At 36.6% G+C, this 11,421-nt stretch overlaps 1 protein-coding gene across 1 annotated transcript in view; it reads right to left on the bottom strand.

Moving 5' to 3' along the window:
- The window catches only part of KMT2E (lysine (K)-specific methyltransferase 2E), a 62,635-nt gene that overhangs the window by 18,510 nt on the left and 32,704 nt on the right, over nucleotides 1-11,421 (bottom strand). The window contains exons 7-13 of the mRNA XM_009709047.1: nucleotides 9,888-10,060; nucleotides 8,606-8,644; nucleotides 6,781-6,993; nucleotides 5,224-5,354; nucleotides 3,999-4,116; nucleotides 3,673-3,782; nucleotides 1,772-2,033 (exon numbers count right to left, since the gene is read on the bottom strand). Coding sequence (XP_009707349.1) covers nucleotides 1,772-2,033; nucleotides 3,673-3,782; nucleotides 3,999-4,116; nucleotides 5,224-5,354; nucleotides 6,781-6,993; nucleotides 8,606-8,644; nucleotides 9,888-10,060 — 1,046 coding nt within the window. The remainder of the gene's footprint in view (nucleotides 1-1,771; nucleotides 2,034-3,672; nucleotides 3,783-3,998; nucleotides 4,117-5,223; nucleotides 5,355-6,780; nucleotides 6,994-8,605; nucleotides 8,645-9,887; nucleotides 10,061-11,421) is intronic.

Here is an 11,421-nt window from a genome sequence, read left to right as displayed (position 1 = left end):
CCGGAACACAAGCAAAAAACACCTAAACAAAAAACCTCCACACAAACCAACCATGAAACAGTAACTTTGAAAAGAGTTAGGCATTCACTAGTCCTATATGGAATTTCACTTTTACATAAAGGACTAGACAAAGCTTTTTTTAACATTTGTCTTAAAAGCAGTTAAATTTTCCCCATATGCTTTCTTTAGCTTAGCATTATATATTTAATCCCAGGGAAAAAAGCTATTAATTGACTGGCTTCTACGTTTAGACACAAGTTTTAATAGCTTTGTTCTTCTCACAGTTCCTACTGTTTCAAGTTCAGTTTCAAAAAAACAATACGAGTTCTCCTATGACAGTTCTATATAAACACTGTATGCTACATTAAAAGCTCAGGAGAAGGTTCCAAATGCATGTTATCACTTGTTAAAAACAAAACACAAAATCAAAAAAAATCACTGAAGACGAGAAAGTTTAAATGTTGCCTCTCTGGAGATCATCATAATTTTTAACAGTCACATGCCCCGCCTTCTGGACCTCAAAACATTTTTAAGTTATTTAGCCACTAAAACCCCTGAACAATTTGATCATCTTCTGAAAACTGGGGGTCAATATGCTCATTTTTAACATCACAGAGTAAATCCCTTTTTCTCTAAATCATCATCAAAAATCATCATAGCAACAAAGCTGGTGAAGGAACTGGAGAAAAAGCCTTACGAGGAGTGGCTGAGGGAGCTGGGGTTGTTTATTCTGGAGAAAAGGAGGCTGAGGGGAGACCTTATTGTCCTCTACAAGGACCTGAAAGGAGGTTCTAGCGAGGTGGGGGTTGGTCTCTTCTCCCTGGTAATGAGCGATAGGACAAGAGGAAACGGTCTCAAGTTGCACCAGGGGAGGTTCAGGCTGGATATTAGGAAGAACTTCTTCACTGTAAGAGTTGTTAGGCATTGGAACGGGCTCCTCAGGGAAGTGGTGGACTCACCATCCCTGGAGGTGTTCAAAAAATGTTTAGATATGGTGCTTCAAGACATGGTTTAGTGGGCATGGTGGCATCAGGTATAGGGTTAGACTTGATGATCTTTGAGGTCTCTTCTGACCATAATGATTCTATGATTCTACTCTATAGAAGGAAAAAAAAAATAAATCACCACCACCCCCCAAAAAGACAGATAGTTACTAAGGTAACCATCTGCTCATGTTAGATATTTATCTTCAATAGCTGCTCTGCAAAATCAAATTAGTAATTAATCTCATGGATCTCTCCACTAGTTCTTTCAAACTGACATATTAAAAAAAACCACAGATTAATTTAAAATTCACTACCACTGACTCCCCAAACTCTATTTGCAGAGCTCTACTAAACACAGAGCTGCAGTCAACACTTAATATTCTGGGTTGAAATTTTTATTTGTTTATAGGAACAGGGCTACTTACTGGTATGTTTACAATACTACACACCTGAGTAACGTATGCAACTAACCAAAAGACACTTCAGAATGGGTACTCTTGAATCATAACATGAGGCTTTCACATTAAAGATCCACAAAGAAATTCAGAGGAAAAATGTATAATTACAACTGGTATGGAAACCAACACATCTTTAAACACAATCAAGTATTATGGAAAACTGAGTATTATTAAAAAAAAAAATCTCTAAAGAGCTTATCCATCATTATGATTTTTGATAAATCTCTATGTCCCTTTTCAGCGATTTGTTAAAATTCCTTTAGTAACTACAAAAGGAGAGTAGTTGTGTTTAAAAGCATTTCTTTCTGATCATCTTTGTGTCAATACCTGATTATTAGAAATGGACAGCCTGAGGGGAGAGAGCTTCCTCTGTTTATTATCTGCGATTTTCATTTTGGGGGCTGCTCCTTCACAGTCCAATGTGATGTTCTGATTTTGAGTCTCCTTTTCTCTTGAAACATCTTTCTCTTTCTTTCCTTTTTTCCTTCTGGTTTCGTATCCAGTATTGATGTTTTCTGTAGGCTCAGAACGCCTGAGAACTGGACATTCAGGGTTTTCTTTGAGGCAAGCACAATCCACTTTGTATTTACTAAAAGTAATCAAATACAAGAAGGTGTATTTTGATTAGGCTGTACAGCAATAAGACTTTTCAATAGTAAATCACACAAGCTGATACATTTCACATTAAACATCTGCTATGATGCAAACCAACCATATTAAAAGCAGGTGACTCAAGTTTTCACCCAGATATGCAATACTGCTGCAACTCAAAAACCTCATGTACTGGTTAACAGGATTTGTGGCTCTTTGTCACATGGGACTTCTTTTAAATTCAAGGTTAGTATTTGCTTAAAAGACAGAAGACATCTAAAACCTGAGTATATTCTGGTAGAAATATAACCACCACATTAAAGAAATTAACAGACACATGCAAGGCAAGGTTCTTGCTTTATGCAAAGACAGCAGACAGTTTACAGAACGAGCACACTGGAAAGAACTCAGAGTCACTTTGTACCATTTGAAGTTAAACTTGGATATGCAGGAACTGTTACTTGAACACATTCAATTTGCATAGCCTGTCAGCTGCAGGTACTAAACACAACTACTGCATACTTTTAAAAGGATAAATAACATAACCCAAAAACCCCATCAACCAGGCAATTTCTCAGGCTGTCTTCATGTGAGGGATGTAGGAGTACGTCTGCAACACTTAACAGTGCAAGGTATCTTGAGCTAGTCTGAACCCAAGTTGATTCATACAGGTAGTACTCTATTGACATAACTAGTTCAGGTCCAGCAGTAGTAAAGGCATGTCTGCACAGCACTGCATCCACGCTGACTTATGAACAGACCACAGAAAAGTATATTACCTTGCTGTAGCAAAACATGAAACAGCTGGACTGCTTCTGGACCAAGTGTACATACAGAAAGAAGTTCTTCAATGCTTGTTTCCAAAGTTAGTATTAACCTAGGTGTTCCTGCACAACGTACCTACACCCTAGAACATTTCCTGCTAGCCAACAGAAATCATTACTAGATTGTATCACTCAAAGGCCTTATTTTGCCATCAGATTGCAAAGAGGTGTTTGAGTAACAGTTCCTATATATGCGAATGGAACTTAACTGATTATTTCCTTTACCATTTCAAAACAATGCTTAGAGAAAACAGCAACAGTTTATTAGAGCTTCCCCCAATTAACCAAAGGAGCAGCAGTTATAATCAGGAAAATGTGTAATAGGTTACAGAATCTAAAGCACTAAGCATTCAGTGTACTTGAACATTCTTAATCACATATTAAACAAATACAGTTTATAACTCAATTCCACAAACACTGTCTTCCTGAACTTATTTCAGAGTGCCTCTGTAGTATAAGTAAGGCATTACCAAATCGTTCTAATTTTCTTCCCTCTACTCTCCCCACACTACAGAACACCTATATACAAGAAATTTCAATAGTACATCTTTATTCATATTCAAGTTTGCATCTTTTCCACATCATTTATAAGCAACTGCAACATTGCTGAAATTAGTAACAGATACACAGTAATAAAAATACAGAAGAAACCCTTCCCACACACACACACTGTTCATTGTAAATACAGTGCTTAATGAGCCCTGTTATTAAAGCATGCAAGAAAGTAAATGATACAGAAAAAAGCCACTCTGAATCACAACATAACTTAGTAAGCATTAGATGTATTTTAGAACAGTATGCTCAAATACTTACCAATTTCCATAATCAAAATCAAATGCTATAGTAATCTCTGTTCCCTTTGGAATGTTATGGATGGAGTAAATATAAAGATGAATTGTTCCATCTTCAATTACATGCCTCACCTATATTCAAGAGAACATGATTATATTATCATGAATTAGTTTGGGGTTTTTCTGAATTTCTTCTTGGTTTTGGGTTTGGGGGGGGGTTGTTGGTTTTGTTTGTTTTCTTAAAAGTATCTCTATAGAAATTGTAGGGACTGCTCAAATTATCAGTTGGGAAACTCTAGGAAAAGGAGACTTCAAAGTAAATAAAACCTAATTTATGTATAGGCTCACCTCTGCATTTGGTGTACACGAACGCCTGATGAATCGAGCTTCATTTCCAAAAGTCCTTGCATCAACACACATTTCTAGCCCATGGAATTTGGAATAAAACAAAACAAATGGGTATGGTCTGAAAAAGATACAAGAAAACCAGAGTTTTATAATTTTTAAAGATGCTAAGTATCACTCATTCTTCACACTAGTTAGCTTTGTAACGTGATGTTTGGCACAATACACCAAATTTGTGGGTTAATCTGAGAATGACACATTGATATTCAAGCTTTGTGATTCTAACTGGTACATTTGGTATTCTGAGATTACATTTGGAGAAAGTTTGAGCTACAGCCCTGAATGTAATTCTTCCGCGTACAATCAAAAGGGAGGAACAGTAATGGGGCAAGCACTAGACATGGAAGACAGGAGGTTAAGATTCATCTTTCTTAAACTTTTCTTATGGCAGGTCCTAAAATGAAACTCACGTAGAAATTTAGGTGTCTCATACAATCATGTAAAAAAAAAAAAAGAATAAAGTAACACCTCCACATCCCTGCCTAACACCTGCAGTATCACTAGCACCCAACCCTCCTGAAGAAAGAGGGCATCTGAATATTTTGCCAAGACGTGCTTTAAGCTCTGCTCTTACAAATGCCAGGGAACACTTCCATCTTTACCAAGCAAAAGCTCTGTGTTCTCTTTCCTCCCAACAGGCCTCTTGCAATTTCCCAAGTAGGTGTGTCCGTGCAGTTAACGGCAGCACTGAAAATGATCCACAGGAAGGAGGAAGCAGTCCAGCATTGCTCAGTAACTTAAACAACTAGAGAACTCTGGCAGTAGAACAGCAGCCACAAGTTGACCTGTGTCCAATCCCATTCTCAGCCTCATGGACTTAAAATCTACTTCTCTCACAAAAGAGAACGTCTTTGCAATCACCTTCTGAATTATTTTAGGATGGCAGAACCCGCCAATCTCTGGTTTAAGGTGCACAACTATCCAATGAGAATGCAGGAATCCTGTAACCAGGGAAGAACAAAGGAAGAGGAAACTAACTCCTGAACAGATCTGTAAGGATATTCAGAAGAGAAGGGGGCGACCAGATTCCAGCTACAATGATTTTTCATCAGACAACAGTAAAATGCAGCACACTGCTGGTAACTAAGACCCACTCGTACTTGAGGCAAGAGTTTGGCAAAACAGCATTTTAACAGTTACCTTACTAAAACATTTGGAATAAACATACCTTTTAAAGAAATATCCATTAGCTTCAAATTGTTCTCTCAGCATGAACTTTCCTCTGTATTCAATAATAAGTGCATCAGGAGGCAAGTCTTTGGCAGCTTTTAAAATTTTCTTGTTTTTTTGCACATAACTCTATAAAGACATAAGTTAATTTATGAAGTACCATTTTCTACCATTTTCCCATTATTATTAACAGCAGATTATACCTTCACAACTACTGAATAATTCTACATTAACTAAGAAACCCTCCTTTCTGTAGTTAAACCTCCAGACTGATTTGATCAAACTGTCCTGCTCCCCTGCCAATGCAACTAGTTACAAATTTAGACTCCAGGAATGTTTTGGCCCTAGTTCTTCAGCACATGGCTGAAATCCAACACATTCACGTTCTTGCAATTCAAGTACTATATCCCTTAGCACACTTAACGCTCACCACTACTAGGATGAATTGCTGCATTGTTTTGCATAACACTTTCAAAAGCCTTCAATTCCTTCAAACAAAACAAAACAAAACATGCAGACATAAAAGGACATTCATGATTTGTTCAAGGAAAAACAGAACAGGAAAATAAAAAATAATTTAATATAGAAACCTGAAAGAATTTCCAAATTTATTTTCGTATCTTAGATGGAAGGATGGCTTTTAATTAAAAACCAATACATACCCTGACAATTAGTGAACTCACACCTCTCATAACTGTCATCACCAATCAAAAAGGAAGTAGCCTCTATGTAGGCAAAAGGCTCTGTAAGCAGGGATATTCCTCTAAGGAGGGTGCCCCATATGCCATGATGGTCTTTGAGGAAAAGAAGCAAAGATGCTTCCATTAATCTGCTACAGTAACTACTCCTCAAGATTTCTGCTACAAAATGCTAAGGTCTGTTATATGGCTCTGATTTTAAGCTGGTAAGTTAAGAATAGAAAAAGACATTGCACAATTTCTTCATAAACTAGAAATCACAGGATCACGAGAGTTAAGAAAAAAAAAAAAATACCAGTATGAGAGTATCACCTACCATCAGAAACATCCTTCATGAACTAGCAAATGAAATTCTATTCTGAGTACCCAAACATCCAGAACACTTACCATACCTTAAGAAAAAATGTGGACAAGTAACATGTTGATACACATATTAGAAAAGTAAGATTCCAACTTCAACACTTTCATCTACTCCAACACTTTCATCTACTCTAACCTCTCCTGATACTCCTCACAGAGCAGAAAATCAGCAGCAAATTTTACCACGTTATGATCACCACAAAAGACAGTCTAAGGACAATCCAATGTTCAGGTTCAGACTAACACCTTAGCTTATGCAAACTGATAGGCAAGTGTAAACATAACCAGGGTAATACAGGATGTATAAAAATCAATTACAAATTCTGAAGAAGTTGTTAAAACTCTGTTGGTTATATCTAGTGAGACAAGATATAGAAAATGAATGTGAAGTCCTTTTTTTTTTTTTTTTTAAAAAAATGACATCTAAATTCTAAATGGTTGTCTTTGTCATGGCACAAAACCAGTATCCAGTAACACAACACGGCACAGCTCATTACCTCTACTGGAGGTTTGAAAATCAGATTGCTGGTGCTGACTTCTTTTTTGTCATTTCCATTGCCTAATCTCAGAGCTATTTTTTGTGCCTCCCTCTGGACACCCTCGCTGTACTGGTTATTATTTGCTTCTTCATAACGATCCATCCATGCCTTGATTTTAGTTTCCCATCCAAAGTTTGAACTGTCAGTAGGATCAATCTCTGGAGCTGAGCCCTAAAAATTAAAGAAAGTGACCAGATATTACAAGGTAGAGAAAAAGATATTAAAATAAAAAAGTAAGCCTGAAACAAGACACAAAGTGAAGGGCAAAGGTATGCATTTGATGTAAGGTTTGGGTTGTTTGGGGTTTTTTTAGGAAGTTTGGTATAAAATTCTGCATTGCTTAAAAGCATTGAGTTGAATTCAGTAGCATTACATTTGTCCTTTTAGGAATTTTATCATTGCATAAATACCATCCAAGTTCAGGAATACATTCCCCCTTTCGAGATTCTAGCTTTTAGCAGGATGAAAATGGAGTCTGACATTGTTTCCTCCCACAACTGCTCTGCATCATGAATCCGTAAGTGCAGGAGTTGGAGGGTCAGATCTCCTTGCCTACTCAACTTTTGTGAACATATGCAAATATAGAGAACTCCAGCTTCCATCCTACAATAAACAGATTTGATTTTCCCCTTTCAACTTCAAGGGTCATGCTGTTATCTTTTTTTCTGCTTCACATCTTACTGAACTTCACAAATCCCACACCTACTACATTAAGGTTGTGACACTAACATTACAGGTTTTGCACAGACCATTTTTCTCCCCTTATCTGCTCCTCACTAAACAATTTTCTTCTGCAGTGCTTCAGATCCTTTCACTTTTAAAGCAAGTGCCACTGTACCTCCAGACCTCAAAGCAGCAGCCAGGCTGCAGCAAACCAATGCTCCTTACGGAGAGCAGCAGCCAACAAATGCTCCCTTTTCTATCCACCTGAGCAGAGACACTATTAAACATTAATAAAACAGCAAGCAGTTCAGCAATTCAATTTACCTGTTTAAATTTCTGTTATGCATCAAGAGAACCATACACACAAACAGCATTAAAAAAGGTGTGATGCTAAGAAACCAGGAAAAAACACAACGTAACCTTACAAACACCATATTCAAAAAATACAAAATAGATATTTTTCCTCTCCAATTCTGTCTTCACTATTCACAAGTCACATCTTACACATTTGAAGTGTAAATTGTGTCCCACCTGTTTATATCGCAAGAATGAAAAAACTATGGGAAACAGTTAGTTTTCACACCATGCATGTTTTTATCTCACAGAAAATTAAAGATTGCTATAGCACTTAAATCTTATAAAGCAGACATCCCAACATGATTCCTTAAACTATGCCGGCAGTAGAGAGCAGAGTCCCACCAGATGAATACATGGAGGTACAACAGAGCAGAATTGCTACTTTAGCTTTCAAATGCAATACAGCCATCTCATTCTTTTGTTGCTTAGCGCTATGAAAAGCTGCAGCCACTAAGTTCAAAAGAGGTGCGCACTCAACTTTACTCCCTTGCATAGCACAAATGAGCTCTAATTCCTCCACTCGCTCTTGAAAACTAAGTATTCTCAGAATAAAAATTTACACTATACTATTTCAGTTAACTTCACAGGACATAAAGATGTAGTCCCCTTAAGCATCATAGTAATTTTAAATTATGTAGTACATTAGTTCACAAGAGTATTCTGGTGCTTAATGTATAACCCCAATTGCACTCTTGACACTTCGTATCATTTAAGCAATGTACAATTAAGGTTTAAAACAAAACCCAAACAAAAGTCACATTACCTTTACTCGTGACGATTTCCTGGATCCTTCTCGAAATGCCTGAAACAAAATTAGATAATTATATTTTTTGGAAATATAAAATCTCTTAAGGAATTCAAAATCTATTAACAAATTAACAGCTTTTCAATGTAGACCATTCTCAGTGAAACTTGCAAGACAATGACACCAGAACAAACTACACTGAAATCTCAACAGGTTACATCTCACAAAATATATTTTAAAAAACAGGGTAATATATTTTAAAAATTCCAAGCTAAGTGCATACTGGATGTCAGAGCTAGTAGTCCAGATAACCCTGCCTTTCTCCCTTATTACAACATGACTCTAAAACTGCAGAATTCAAGGTAGAATGACTGAAAAGTTACTTATGGAACATCCCATACTTATCAGGTAAACCTGTAAATTGCCCACAACCTTCACTACACTATTTGTGGAAAGAGGGGAGGGGGAAGCAGGTGTCACAGATATCCTGTAAAGTTAACTTCTGAAAGTAGTTTGTCATTCTACAACAAAATCTCATTCTTTAAATTGTCTCACACAGTGTTGGGAAGTACCACAAGAGTATGTGTTAGTAAATTTATATTCAGAACCGTTCATTAAAAAAGGAAACGTTTTACTCAACATTTCCAAAGAGATACCAGTAACTAATTCTGACTTTAAGTTTTAAAAGGAGAAAATTCTCATCCAAGCCATTGAAACTGAACTGCCGAAACGAACTCGTTAGTTTAGGAAATTCCACATACTTTACTTCTTCACATATATTATATAGTTTACACCTGTAGCTAAAACAGTACAATGTCAATAACCTGTTTACCAAAGTAGTTTAGCAGCTAACTTTCTGACAGGACAATTCCACACAATTTCAACTCAAACAAATCAACCTGAAGTCACAGCATGACAACTGACAGCAAACATTTCTGAACTTAAAACAATCAAAACCAAAGACTTTCACACACAGAATTCTTCTCTGGGTACCCAAAGCTTGTCCTGCCCCACCTCTACCTGTATCAAGTGGTCCAGTAAATGCAATTCCTCCTTACAAATTCTGCCTCAATTATAAAACTGAACTTTCATGGCTAGTGTATATTAATTTGAATTTGGAGGGGGGCAGGGAAGACTGTATTATTTACTGCAGAGTATTACATTTCAAGCTAAACCCAGATAGTAAAATATTATTAGTAACAATCGCCTGATTTTTAAAACCAGTGTTTCTTGGTAAGAGATGTCACATAGCTGTAATTTATAACACGGAGCTGTAAAATGAGAAATTACATTCACTTACTTTTTTACATTTTGCTATGTTCTGTTCTTTCTCTCCACTTTTTTTTCTTTTCTTATCATTGACTTTTGTAACTCTTGTAGCAGTTAAAGTAATTGTAGTCGGTGTGTGTTGAAAAGCTGTATACAATTCCACAGGAACCTCATCACCACTCTCTGTTGCGCTAGTATCCCCATCTTTAAAACAAAGAATATTCTGTAAACAATCAAATACTGTAGAAAGAACATTCACTAGTTACTCTACACCTGCTTTTAAAAAACAAAAATGCATACTGACAAATGCTTCAAGCACTCACATGCGAAATTCATCAACAGTTGCAACAGCATGAAAATGAATAACTAATGAGAAGCTGGTAATTAACAGGTGTTTTTAATGCCAGGTAAGAAAAAGATAGCACTTTAATTCCACATTCTTTGAACGGAATTGTATTACCACATTCTATTACAAGCAAAATTAGAATCAGAACAAAAATGGTAAAAAAAAAATTACTTGTTAACTCATTCACTTCTATATAGCTTTTACTTGTAATATGGCTTTAGGATTCTCTCAGATGACTCTATTCTATACCGGATTAAAATTAATGACTGCCCAGCGTTTCTTATGAAGCCCTATTAATCAGTCATGTGTAAGTCATTATCAACCATTTCAGCTGTGTCAACTGCTTTTTTCAGGGTATGTCAATTTAGCCAAAAGCTCCTCAAAATGCCCTAACAATAATATTCTGCTACTCAGGGAAGAGAAAAGGGAAGTCTATTTTACTCATTAAAACAATATATACACCAACTGACAGATACTTTTCCTTTGTGCTGTGCATCCGCAGACCTAAAAGCCAAAGCCTGAAATTTAGCACACATCAGCATTTATGTCAGACAAATACACCTCGTGACCTGAAACAGGATTACCCTAGTTCTGTCAGGATGAAAGTCTGTGAAGTATGGGGAGGCTTGGAAGAGAGATGGTGGGCATAGATAGGAGACTGCTGTTCACATGTGCTCAGTACAGACTTCTCAGATTTTAGCAGCTTTACCAAATATTCTGCCTTCAGTAAATTTCACACTGAGCAAGGCTTTCTAAAACTGCATAGAAGCAGGCTTTACAAATACTTAATGAGAGCAGAGAAAACATCCCTTCTGAGCTCAGAAGGATGTTGCCTTAATCAGTGCACTCAACAGTTCTAATTCTTGAAACCTTCTTTACTAAATAAAGAACTCCAGCTACTAGTTAGCCTGGATTTTTCTTGCTCACAACATTCCTTAACAGGATTCTTTTTACCACCTTGGTTGTGCTTTTGAACAATTTATTAGGCAGATAATTATATATTAGGAACTAATGATGTTTTCTGAATTTGTTTACATCTCTGCTGGGACTATTATCTGAACTAGCATTAAAAAAACACTTAGAAGAAATGTCTAACTGAAGAAGAACGAATAGTAGAACCACCAACAACTCAGAAATGAAAACCCAAGGCCCTCTTGAAATCATCAATATATGTAGTCTATACACTAGTGCCTACAGAATCATTATGTCACAGCCAAAT

Source organism: Cariama cristata, unplaced genomic scaffold (assembly GCF_000690535.1).
Source record: "Cariama cristata isolate BGI_N322 unplaced genomic scaffold, ASM69053v1 scaffold1060, whole genome shotgun sequence".
NCBI lineage: Eukaryota > Metazoa > Chordata > Aves > Cariamiformes > Cariamidae > Cariama > Cariama cristata.
Note: the sequence above shows the minus strand (reverse complement) of the source record. Positions and strands in the feature narration are given on the sequence as shown.